General features: G+C 47.2%; 1 protein-coding gene across 1 annotated transcript; it reads right to left on the bottom strand.

The window, feature by feature from the left end:
- Nucleotides 1-1,600: 1,600 nt before the first annotated feature.
- On the bottom strand, nucleotides 1,601-3,211 carry LOC115787348 (uncharacterized). The gene is made up of 6 exons (XM_030740024.1): nucleotides 3,121-3,211; nucleotides 2,658-2,978; nucleotides 2,214-2,573; nucleotides 1,963-2,091; nucleotides 1,834-1,877; nucleotides 1,601-1,732 (listed from the first exon to the last, which is right to left on the bottom strand). Exons 1-6 carry the CDS (start codon nucleotides 3,161-3,163, stop codon nucleotides 1,601-1,603), a joined length of 1,029 nt encoding a protein of 342 aa, XP_030595884.1. The 5' UTR covers nucleotides 3,164-3,211.
- Nucleotides 3,212-13,233: the final 10,022 nt, after the last annotated feature.

The following is a 13,233-nucleotide window of genomic DNA, read 5'->3' as shown; positions in this document are numbered from 1 at the left end:
TTAAGCATTGCTGTGGTTGGACTTTCAAACAAGGTCAAGAATACGAAGGGGTTTTCATCTGTCTCTGTTAATGCCACGTAGCTGGTCGGGCAAGACTCCATCCATCCATCCATCCATCCATCCTCTTCCACTTATCCTTTAAAGGGTCGTCAGGGGACAGGAGCGAGAGGCGGGGTACACCCTGTACAGGTCGCCAGTTGGTCACAGGATTGAACACACAGAGAGACAAACAACCTTTCACACCTATGGACAATTTAAAATCACCAGTTAAACTGACCCCACTAACTGCATGGCTTGTATAGTTTATATTAAGTGGAATAATTCTATTGTATTAGTGTGACTAGTGTTTATATCAGAACAACTTACAGGAGCTGTTGAAGCCTGTGTGAGAAAGAGACACACACTCAGACCTGTTCAGTCATGTTGTGACCGATTTCACACTTTACTGTGGTTTGGTGTTTTTCATTGGCAGTTAAAAGGAAACGAGGGCAGGTGCTCATCATTCACTTGTCCTAACTTGCTCTTTATTTTTTTTAATTTAATTTTTTAGGGCTGACAACCTCACCAAATATTACAGTGTGTTCACTTAGCACAGTTACAGAATTTTACCCCATTCAAATTAATGGTACATAAAACTTTAACATGAATTAACATCACAATTTTTCATTCCATGACCACAGATGGAAACAGTTACAGATTTATGCTGGAAGCAAGCACAGCTAAAACAATCAGTTCTGTTTGACTCCAACTAGGCTGCTTCTCTTTTCTCACATCATATCTGGTGAAAGCTCACAGTGACGTCTGTCCTGAGTAAACAGATTCAGTGGTTGGTCAAAGGCCCACCACGGCCTTCGACTGTGAATGTAGCTGCTGAATGTGGTTTTGCTCGTAGTTCTCTTGGCACACAGACACACACTTACTGAAACCTTAGCTAAAACACATTTTTCACATCAGACATTCTAATTTTTAACAAGTTGTATCTCTGAGGTGATTACTAAAATAAGAGAAATCACTGCCAAAACAGCGGGGTACCCTTGTAACTTTTTTTTTTTTTTAATCTCTATTATCTGAAATTCTTATAATAAGAAACTACTCTTTTTTTTTTTTTTTAAGAAAAACTAAACTATAACCTTTAAATTTTACACTCATAGAAATAACAGAGATCTCATCAGACAACCTCGATTAAATCTCATATTCACTATGACAGCTGAGAAAGGCTCCAGCCCCCCTGCAACCCTGAAAATGATAAGCTGATGGATGGATGGATGGATAATCCCCTTGTTTCAGAGATTTCTGTTCTTGACATTTGACTTCAGTGGAGAGTTGTAGTGGAGTGAAAGAGGAAATGTGTGGAACGAGAACAGAGCAATGATGATGAGAACTCTGCAGCTGAGGGCGCGGATGAGGTTTACACCCTATCTACCTGAAACATCAGACTCGGCTATTCAGAGCTGACTTGACATGTATGTACATTTTCATTATTAAGATACATTCCATCTAAATACATTTAAACATACTGATAATATGTACAGAAAGACAGCACAGTAGCTCTAAGTCAACATAAACAAGGTTATTTCATACCAAGGGATGGAAAATAGACCTAATCCAGTCCAAAAGCCTTGACAGCCATGTAGATCTGCTCCCGCTTCACTGTGTTTGCATCCTTTATTTTACTTCTGTCAACTTTCATCATGGTAAAGACAACAGCAGAAAATATCTGTGTGATCTTATTCTGCAAAAATAATCAATAAAATAAATTAGAAATATCAAAACTTAAAAAAAAAAAAACAGAAAGAAAATCACATTTATGAAAAGAATCCTAGCTTTAAGTACCTGTTGTCTTTTCTGATCAATCAAGTTTCTCTGCAGAACAGCAGCTTGATTATGGAATATACAGACAACAATACAAATTAATATTTGTATACTTTTATAACACAGAGAAGTACGAGTAACTTGAATTACCTTTGAAGTGATCACTGTTGTTTGTCTTGATTGTGTAGATGAGGGCAGCTATAACGATCAGAGTTATAACCAAGACAGCACAAAGCAAGAAAATAACTGTACTGGCTCTCTGTGACCACACGCTGCTTTCTGCAACCATAATAAAAAGTGAAGAAAAAAAAAAAGATGATTACTTCAAATGCGTTAAATACTAATTAAGTATAAAAAGTGTAAATTGAGACACATTTTCTAATTAATAGATCAATGTTTACCTTGAATATCCAGTGTAGTTCCATTTCCAAATAATATCTCCCCACATGTGGCCACAGCACAGTAATAAGTCCCAGCATCAGAGGAGCTGACGTTCTTGGAGTAGCGAAAAACACAACTCTGCTGAGTCTCAGATCTTGTCTCGTATTCATTACGTCTGTTTTTGTGAGTGTAGATGATGTTTGGATGAGATTTATCTGATCCAGCTCTGAACCAGAGGACATTGAGATCTCCTGGACATGTCTTGTCCTCATAGTCAGAGAAGACTGAACACTGGAGAGTCATTGTGTCTCCTGGACGGACTGGATTTGATTCTATCAGTGACTGACTGACTGTAAAGTTTGATGTCCTCTGAGTGTTTCCTGTGTAATAAAAAACACAAAGACATTGTTTAAAACACACTTTACATACATTTCAAAGTTTGTAAAAGTATGACAGCTTATTACCTTTTACTAACAAATATGTTCCACTCCATGTAGTTCCAATCCATTCTGTGTTCACGCAGTGATAGAGTCCCTCATCCTCCTGAACTGTCTTCAAAATGGTCAAGCTGGTAAAATTCTCATCGTCATTTACTCGAAATCTTAAACTAGAAAATCCAGGATCATATTCAGCTGTAGATTTGATCAGTGTAAGTATTAATTTAAGACTATCCCCGACGCTCTGTTTGTACCATTTGACTCCTCTACTGCTCAGCTCTTTGGGTATAGCACATGTTAAAGTTGCTGGTTCACCAACCTGAACAGTTTTCACTGGAACCAGAGAATCTGAATTAAGAGAAAACAGAAAAATTAAACTCTGTTTGATGTGGTAACTTTGCAGTTCAAAATTATTATTATTTTTTTTTAATTCTATTTGACATATAAATTCATAATAACATTTTTGGATAAAATGAAAAGAAAAACTTACATCCTTGGCCAAGACAAAACAATATAATCCATAAGACGATCATCTTGACACTGCTCCTTCTTCGGGATCTTACTGGTATTTCAGTGAGTGAAGGAGGTGAGATGAATGTTTTAGGTCAGCTGGTAAAATGTACCTGATTGGCCAACACAGAATAGATTCAAAAGTACATTTCCTGTCACATTTACCTCCTCCTGCGCTTTGTAAAATCTGTCACCTCTCTTTCATCTTCTATTGCAGTTATCCAGATTGTTAAATTTTTCTTTTGACTGTAGTTTTGAACACTGTTAAATTTATAGTTATTGTTGTCCTAGAAATACCTCAAACACATCATGCTTCATGGCAAAACATCCAGCATTAATGACATACATCAATAAAAATCACACACATTAATCATGGTGGAACCAGATGTAGACGTAGAATTATACTAAACTTAGATTTTCATTTTTAAACCAAAACATGCAGATTATCGTTGCATCAGCTTGCTTCACAAAACCTGTAATGGGCATCATGCTAATAAATATGAAATCAAATTTTTATTTGTTAAGACAGGTTGTCTTCATCTGGCTCTGTGAAAATGTAAGTGGGCATAATTTGAATGTTCTTGTGTACAATATAGACTGACTGCATGCCTTTATTTCAGTCAGGAACAGGTCCTACAGAGGAATGAAGCATATAAACACAAACAACTAATATTCTAGAACATGCACTTCAGCTGGTAGCAGTGCAGTCTGGTAGCTCTGATCTTTACTCAAACTTTATTTTTGTTGTATTTTTATTGATTTTCCTTTCTTTTTGTACTGATGGATACTTCTGTGGGGAGATGAGTTTACTCCAGAGAAAAGCTTTTTTTCATTGAAATGGAGCAAATCTGGAGGATGCCACCCTTTTCCAGCTGAGATAAAGAGGTGCTTTTGTGGCTGTCATGCTGAAGGCTTGGAGGTGGAGATTTAAGCCCTTTCTGCCAGCAGTCATCATGGGAAATGTCGACTCTCTGCCCAACATATGTGATGAGCTGGAGATACTGATGAAGATTCAGAAAGTATTCTGTGAGTCTTATATTTTAGTGAAACATGATTGAATCAAAACACCTCAGACTCTAATGTGGATCTACCTGGTTTCACCCTCATACTGTACGGTCAGAGATGCTAAAGCTAGTGGCGAGAAAAAAAGGTGGGGGTCTGGCTTTGTTTGTGAACCAAAGTTGGTGCAATCCTGCACATATCACTGTCAAGGAGAGGTTGTGTTGCCCTGATATTGAATTATTGGCAGTTAGTATGCGACCATATCACGTACCGAGAGAATTCAGTCATACCATAACAGTGCTTGTGTACATTCCACCCAAAGCAACAGACAAAGTTCCATGTGAAGTTCTCCATTAAACTGTTGCTAGAACACAGACAGGCTTCATAATTTCAGGAGACTTCAGTCACGTTTCTCTCTCCTCCCACCTGACTGGATTCACACAATTTGTTGACTGTCCCACAAGAGAAAATAAAACTCTTGATCTGCTGTACACCAACATCAGAGAAGCTTACAGAGCTTCTGTCTTACCACCACTTAACACCTAAACAGGTTCCTCCGCAGAGGCCATCCTGAACAACTCACCTGCTTTATAATATCTTTATGGAACGTAAAACATCAGTACTGGAATCTGTCTGTGTAGGTTCTCATAGTAATCTCTGGAGCTTGAAAAAAAAGGCGACTGGCTGTTTCACCTCTCGTTTGGTTGGTTTGGGTGTGCCTTCTCGGAAGATTTGCCAAAACACGTACGCATGTAGCACACATGCACGCATATGTGTATATATTTTTTTTGTTTTACACAGGTTGTCACACTTGCTGATGATCGGTTAATCGATCACATTTGATTAGTGGAGACTGGCTGCTTACCAGCCTCTTAATTCCTGTTCAAAACTTTAGTTTTCACATGACTGTATCAGTGTTTGTAGGATAAGAAATTACAGCAAGTGATTTGTTTGATACATTTTAAAGGAGAAGTCAACCTTTTCAAACAACAGTGGATAAAGGATCCAAAGAATTCAGAAGACTGGATTCAGCTTTATTCATTCAGCTATATTATCATTGTGCCATGTACCCCCATGATCAGTTATGGTCTACCCAGTCCGCTCGTCAGTGACTTAAGCAGGAGATGAAACATACACCAGCATAGAAAGTACACTCATCTCAGAGTACCAGTTCTCCTCTGCCTCTTTTCCTCTAGTACATCTCAACATGACTCTATTCTAGTGTACTTGGTTTTGTTCATTTTCCATTACAATTGAGTACTGTTTCAGCAAGGTGGGATGAATGTCCTGTGGCAGCATTTGTATGCAACATAAACACAAACGGTCACTCCGTCTAGCTTCTTTTGGATTCCATCATCAGCCATCAAGCACAAAAACGTCTGTGTTGGTTATTGTGTAGCCATTTTCCTCATTGCCGGGTTTCAAAAATGGCACGTTTGATTCTTGTGAAGGAGTTGCTCTCATGAGTCATTTAGTGGCCTCACTGCCTGGCCAATCAGTGGCATGCATTCTGTTGAGATCACATTTACGGCTTGACTCAGATCGCTTGGAACCATGACTGAGTAGGTACTTAAAAAGTACCTGGTACCATCTAACATCTAACAAACCCCTAATAAAACCCCTAAAAACTGAGTCCGGTCAAGTTGAGCTGAGTAGGTACTAGTGGAAAAGCAGCAATGGTGTTGGAAAACCACAGTGACCTAAAGATGTTGAGAAGCTTCTAACTCAGCTGAAACGTATATAAATATGACAGATAAATCTTATGTGTATGAAGAAGAACAAATATAGTAAATAAAGCAGCTGAGACTTGAATCCAAGACCTGATTATTTGTACAGACAGTAGGGAGATTTAGGTAAAAATACAAAGATTGTCATGGCCGGGGAGGAAACAGGCGAGGAATGGCTGACACGAAGGACTCCAGAAGTCAGCGTAACTTAAAAGGGATTTATTTAAGCAGGGGGAAAACAAATACAAAAATCTTGGAAGGGAGACGACGGTCAAACACAGGGAACACACGGGCACACAACATCAACGACGCGACAGAGAACAAATGAAAACTGAGGGCTTAAATACACACTGGGTAATCAGGGCAAGAGAAAACAGCAGGGAACAACAGGTGAGGCAAATGAAACTAATTACACAGGGGAAGCAAAGCTAAACACAAAGCACAAGGAAATCACATGGCAAAATAAAACAGGAAGTGATAAACCAAGGAACACGCAGACAAGTCACAACACTGGGAACATGACAAACATACAGGGAGGACAAACTCAGGAAATAACTATTAACACAAAACGCTGGGCCAACGGCCCAGGACATGACAGTACCCCCCCCTCAAAGGCCGGCTCCCGACGGCCAAAACCAGAAACAAAACCAGACAAGGGCGGGAGGCGGGGGACCAGGAAGGAGGGCCCGAAACAAAAACAGACAGGGAGCAAACAAAGTCAGGAACAAACCCAAAAACACAAGGAAGCACTGGAGCAAGGGTAGAGCACAGGGGCAAAAAACAATAAGCAAAAGGAACAGAACAAAGAAAAGCAATGGCACAAGCTGAATAACAGTCCAAAAACCAGAGCAAAACATGGGGATGAGAAAACAAAAAACAACCGGATGAAACAAAAAGCGACGGCACAAGGCCGGAGAGCTCCAACGTCCAAAACAGGGGGTCGAAACAAGGAACAGTCCAGGAGCTATAACAAAACAAAAACAGCAGGGGAAAAAACAGTCCACAGTTCAGGGGAGTCAGTGGGAAATCCAAAACAAAAAACACACAGTTCAGGAGGCCGCAGAGGCCAAGGGGCCACAAAGCAAAGTCCCAACGAGGGAGGCCGACCGCGCTCCCAGCGGCGGCGGCGACGAGGACGAGAAGGAATCACTGGAGGCCGACCGCGCTCCCAGCGGCGGCGGCGACGACGAGGGGGAGTCACTGGAGGCCGACCGCGCTCCCAGCGGCGGCGGCGAGGAGGAGTCACTGGAGGCCGACCGCGCTCCCAGCGGCGGCGGCGAGGAGGAGTCACTGGAGGCCGACCGCGCTCCCAGCGGCGGCGGCGAGGAGGAGTCACTGGAGGCCGACCGCGCTCCCAGCGGCGGCGGCGACGACGAGGAGGAGACACTGGAGGCCGACCGCGCTCCCAGCGGCGGCGGCGACGACGAGGAGGAGACACTGGAGGCCGACCGCGCTCCCAGCGGCGATGGGGAGCAGGCACCGGAGGCTGACCGTGCTTCCAGCGGCGGCGGCGGAGACGAGGAGAAGACACTGGAGGCCGACCGCGCGGCATGCGGCGGCGACGAGGAGGGGTCACTGGAGGCCGACCGCGCTCCCAGCGGCGGCGGCGACGAGGAGGGGTCACTGGAGGCCGACCGCGGGGCATGCGGCGGCGGCGACGGGGAGCAGACACTGGAGGCCGACCGCGGGGCATGCGGCGGCGGAGAAGGGCGACCCCGGGCTCTGGTGGGGAACCCTCGGGTGACGTGGAGCGCTCGGACTGAGCAGAGACCCCCACCGGCTCGGACTGAGCGGGACCCCCTGGCTCGGAGCGCTCGGACTGAGCGGAGACCCCCATCGGCTCGGACTGAGCGGGACCCTCGTGCGCGGAGCGCTCGGACTGAGCGGGACCCTCTGGCGCGGAGCACTCGGACTGAGCGGAGACCCCCATCGGCTCGGACTGAGCGGGACCCTCTGGGGCGGAGCGCTCGGACTGAGCGGGACCCCCTGGCTCGGACTGAGCGGAGACCCCCATCGGCTCGGACTGAGCGGAGACCCCCATCGGCTCGGACTGAGCGGAGACCCCCATCGGCTCGGACTGAGCGGGACCCTCTGGCGCGGAGCGCTCGGACTGAGCGGAGACCCCCATCGGCTCGGACTGAGCTGAGCCCATGGGCTGAACGGGGCCTACATAGTGAGGCACCGGATGCGTAGGCTGGGACCGCGGAACAGGGCACACTGCTGCTTTATTGAGCAGCAGGGGCTGCTCGGGGAATAGCCGAGGTGCAGGGGACTGCGTGGAAGCAGGCCGGGAGACGACTGGCTGCGTGGAAGCAGGCCGGGAGACGACTGGCTGCGTGGAAGCAGGCCGGGAGACGACTGGCTGCGTGGAAGCAGGCCGGGAGACGACTGGCTGCGTGGAAGCAGGCCGGGAGACGACTGGCTGCGTGGAAGCAGGCCGGGAGACGACTGGCTGCGTGGAAGCAGGCCGGGAGACGACTGGCTGCGTGGAAGCAGGCCGGGAGACGACTGGCTGCGTGGAAGCAGGCCGGGAGACGACTGGCTGCGTGGAAGCAGGCCGCGAGACGGATCTGGCTGCGTGGAAGCAGGCCGCGAGCTAGGGAGTTCTGGCTGCGTGGAAGCAGGCCGCGAGCTAGGGAGATCTGGCTGCGTGGAAGCAGGCCGCGAGCTAGGGAGATCTGGCTGCGTGGAAACAGGCCGCGAGCTAGGGAGATCTGGCTGCGTGGAAACAGGCCGCGAGCTAGGGAGATCTGGCTGCGTGGAAACAGGCCGCGAGCTAGGGAGATCTGGCTGCGTGGAAACAGACCGCGAGCTAGGGAGATCTGGCTGCGTGGAAACAGACCGCGAGCTAGGGAGATCTGGCTGCGTGGAAACAGACCGCGAGCTAGGGAGATCTGGCTGCGTGGAAACAGACCGCGAGCTAGGGAGATTTGGCTGCGTGGAAACAGACCGCGAGCTAGGGAGATCTGGCTGCGTGGAAACAGACCGCGAGCTAGGGAGATCTGGCTGCGTGGAAACAGACCGCGAGCTAGGGAGATCTGGCTGCGTGGAAACAGACCGCGAGCTAGGGAGATCTGGCTGCGTGGAAACAGACCGCGAGCTAGGGAGATCTGGCTGCGTGGAAACAGACCGCGAGCTAGGGAGATCTGGCTGCGTGGAAGCAGACCGAGAGCTAGGGAGATCTGGCTGCGTGGAAGCAGACCGAGAGCTAGGGAGATCTGGCTGCGTGGAAGCAGACCGAGAGCTAGGGAGATCTGGCTGCGTGGAAACAGACCGAGAGCTAGCTGACACTGGGGCCTGAGAGGGAGCTGACACTACTGGAGCTACAGAAGGAGCAGGAGCTGAGGGAACTGGGACCAAAACCGAAGGAACTAAGACAGGGGCTGAGGGAACTGACTGAGAGGGCACTGAAACAGCTGACACTGGGGACCGAGGAAGAGTTACTGGAGCTGACTGAAGGCGAGGGAGAGCGACTGGAGCTAGAGCTGACTGAGACCCTGCTGCTGCAGCTAACACAGAAAACCGATGCGAAGGCTTGGACCTGGCTGCCCCCACCCGCGGAACAGGTGCGAGTGCCGAGGTCAGCCCGTCCGTGGCTGCCCCCACCCGCGGAACAGGTGCGAGTGCCGAGGTCAGCCCGTCCGTGGCTGCCCCCACCCGCGGAACAGGTGCGAGTGCCGAGGTCAGCCCGTCCGTGGCCGCCCCCACCCGCGGAACAGGTGCGAGTGCCGAGGTCAGCCCGTCCGTGGCCGCCCCCACCCGCGGAACAGGTGCTAGTGCCGAGGTCAGCCCGTCCGTGGCCGCCCCCACCCGCGGAACAGGTGCGAGTGCCGAGGTCAGCCCGTCCGTGGCCGCCCCCACCCGCGGAACAGGTGCGAGTGCCGAGGTCAGCCCGTCCATGGCTGCCCCCACCCGCCGAACAGGTGCAGGTGCAGGGGAAGCTGGAGCTAAGGGAGCTGGAGCAGGGTGAACAGAGGGAGCTGGAGCTAACTGAGGGGTCTGGGATTGCGACTGAGGAGGAGCTGGAGCTACAGCTGACATGGAACACTGCGACTGAGGGGGAGCTGGAGCTACAGCTGACATGGAACACTGCGACTGAGGGGGAGCTGGAGCTACAGCTGACATGGAACACTGCGACTGAGGGGGAGCTGGAGCTACAGCTGACATGGAACACTGCGACTGAGGGGGAGCTGGAGCTACAGCTGACATGGAACACTGCGACTGAGGGGGAGCTGGAGCTACAGCTGACATGGAACACTGCGACTGAGGGGGAGCTGGAGCTACAGCTGACTTGGAACACTGCGACTGAGGGGGCGCTGGAGCTACAGCTGACTTGGAACACTGCGACTGAGGGGGCGCTGGAGCTACAGCTGACTTGGCACCCTGCGACTGAGGGGGAGCTGGAGCTACAGCTGACTTGGAACACTGCGACTGAGGGGGAGCTGGAGCTACAGCTGACTGGGAAGACTGCGACTGAGGGGGAGCTGGAGCTACAGCTGACTGGGAAGACTGCGACTGAGGGGGAGCTGGAGCTACAGCTGACTGGGAAGACTGCGACTGAGCAGGCACTACAGCTGACTGAGGCGAGAGTGGCTGGGGAGGAGCACGGCGACGCCGGGAGCGCTGCTTCCTTCGCGTTCTGTTGGAGTGGGAAGCACGATTCTCAGCATCCAGGATGTCCACCAGCAGAGGTGAATCAATAATCTCCACATCATCTGGCAGCCAAGAGAGGTCTGGGGAGGCGGTGGGCTGTGGGTGAAAGGATGAAAATGACGAGGTGGGAGAGGTGAGTTGAAGGGATGACGGCGGATCCGGAAAGCGAGGCAGCGCCTGTGGTGCTGAGCTGCAGTGGTGCGGAGGAGACGACGGAGGTGAGATGACCGGCTGCAGGAGAGGTGAATTAGTGATGGCTTGGAGGAAAAAGGTTGTGTCTTTGCCCTGGACAGGGCGACCAATATTATACAGTTTAGCTTGTAAGTTTTTCCGGAGCATGATTATGGAATGGGCAAGGGAGGCAGTGTCAGGATGGGTGAGGAGCCAAGTGGAGGAAGAAAAAAGTCTGCAGCAGAAAATTGCCTGAATAATCTGACGGGGTTCATCAGTGGCATGAATGATGTTCCTGGAGAGATCTATGAGCTCCAAAATCACTTCCTCTTGCTCGGAGGGGCTCCTGGTATCCGCGGGGTCCATAGTCTGGTCGCGTCGTTCTGTCATGGCCGGGGAGGAAACAGGCGAGGAATGGCTGACACGAAGGACTCCAGAAGTCAGCGTAACTTAAAAGGGATTTATTTAAGCAGGGGGAAAACAAATACAAAAATCTTGGAAGGGAGACGACGGTCAAACACAGGGAACACACGGGCACACAACATCAACGACGCGACAGAGAACAAATGAAAACTGAGGGCTTAAATACACACTGGGTAATCAGGGCAAGAGAAAACAGCAGGGAACAACAGGTGAGGCAAATGAAACTAATTACACAGGGGAAGCAAAGCTAAACACAAAGCACAAGGAAATCACATGGCAAAATAAAACAGGAAGTGATAAACCAAGGAACACGCAGACAAGTCACAACACTGGGAACATGACAAACATACAGGGAGGACAAACTCAGGAAATAACTATTAACACAAAACGCTGGGCCAACGGCCCAGGACATGACAAAGATGATCAAAGAAAAAAGAAGAAGCACTCCAAGTATATATTTTGTTTTCTTTGCTCTTTTTAAATGTACTTTAAGAAATTTGTAGTGCAGTAACAATCCGATAAGAGTCATATGACATTATGTAGGAGCAGGTAATGGATAGGTATTGATGATACTAATTTCTAAATAATGACATGAACAATGTGGACTTAATATACAATATTTTACTACAGTATAGCTTTAAAGATATAACACATTTTGGAGTCAACTTTAAAGAAATACAGATGTGAAATGTAAATGTGAGGTCAGAGGCCAAATGTGACATGATATTTGGATGCAAACTATAATGTGATATTTAGAATCCTCCCATATTGTTCTCTATATGTTCTCAATACAAACAATGGTAGTAAGAAGCACTGTTTTAAATAGTTCTGTATAGCATTATGCAGCCCAATCTACTGACCCTGAAGCAGAGGTCAAATGTGACATATTTAAAATTTTTATACAGTACCGGTTTGGACACCGTGACTCATACTGTAACCTACTTTCTATATGTTGACAATAGACACCAGACTTGTAAGAATCATAGTTTCTAAGTTACAAGGTATTTAGTCAATTTTTGGTCAATAATGACTCCACTCTACACCTCTACAAAGTTTTTAGTTCAAAACCTTTTAAGCTATTGTGTTTACAAACAGAACGAGGACATGCACACGTGCAAACAATACCAAAACCATAACCTCACTGGCAGAGGTAACAGAAAAAAATCTTCAAAAAGCTAGGCTGACTACAACTGCTGCTTGACCTTTGACACATAAATATGTCATACAGTTCAATCTAGTGGTTCTCTACAATTTCCGTGGACAGTGCTGTGTCCAGCATGTGGTCAATATCTTACACAGCTTGTTACAAAAGTAATATGTAGAATTTAAAACAGAATGTCAATAATTGATTTATCTTTAAATGTCCCCCATTTCCTTTTTGGTACTCTGTACATCCTTTGTGTGCTAACAGTACTTGGACCTGTGACACACAAAGACAAAAATAGACATGGCTGATGCATGGAAACTTAAGTATTGCTGTGGCTGGGCTTTCAAACAAGGGCGTGAATACAGACAGTTTTTCTTCTGGACTCTTTTAATCTCAAGTAGCTGGTCTTGCAGCACTGTTTTATTTTTTTTTTTTTTAAATGGAAACACTAATATTAAAAGTAGCATTAATGTGACTAGTATTAATATTAGAGCAACTTACAGGAGCCTAGGGAGGGGAGGTGCTCATCATTCACTTGCCTTACACTGTTCTTTTTCCCCCTTTTTAAAAAAAATAAGAGCAGAGAAATACAGGAGGTTGATACAGGTGAGGTCTGTTCTGAGTACACAGATTCAACGGTTGATCAAAGGCTCGTCGCAGCTGTCGTCTGTGAATGTAGTTGTTGCTTTGCTCGTTGTCCTCTTGGCATGAAGGAAACTCTGAAACCTTAGCTAAAAGCACATTTTTTACACATCAGACATTCAGATTTTTAACACAAGTTGTATCTCTAAGTTGAAATGTGAGAAATCTACTTTTGAGCTCACTGCCACAGTAACATGGGGAACCTTCTGTCTTTCTCTCTTTTTTTTTTGCAATCGTATCATATTCTTATAATAAGAAATACAAGAAAAGACACCGGCAGGTCACATTTTTATGTTATTTTTAAGAAAAAGAATTTCTAACCTTTAAG

Source organism: Archocentrus centrarchus, chromosome 10 (assembly GCF_007364275.1).
Source record: "Archocentrus centrarchus isolate MPI-CPG fArcCen1 chromosome 10, fArcCen1, whole genome shotgun sequence".
Taxonomy (NCBI): Eukaryota; Metazoa; Chordata; class Actinopteri; order Cichliformes; family Cichlidae; genus Archocentrus; species Archocentrus centrarchus.
The sequence above is the reverse complement of the archived record's forward strand: the minus strand, read 5'-3'. Positions and strand labels throughout refer to the sequence as shown.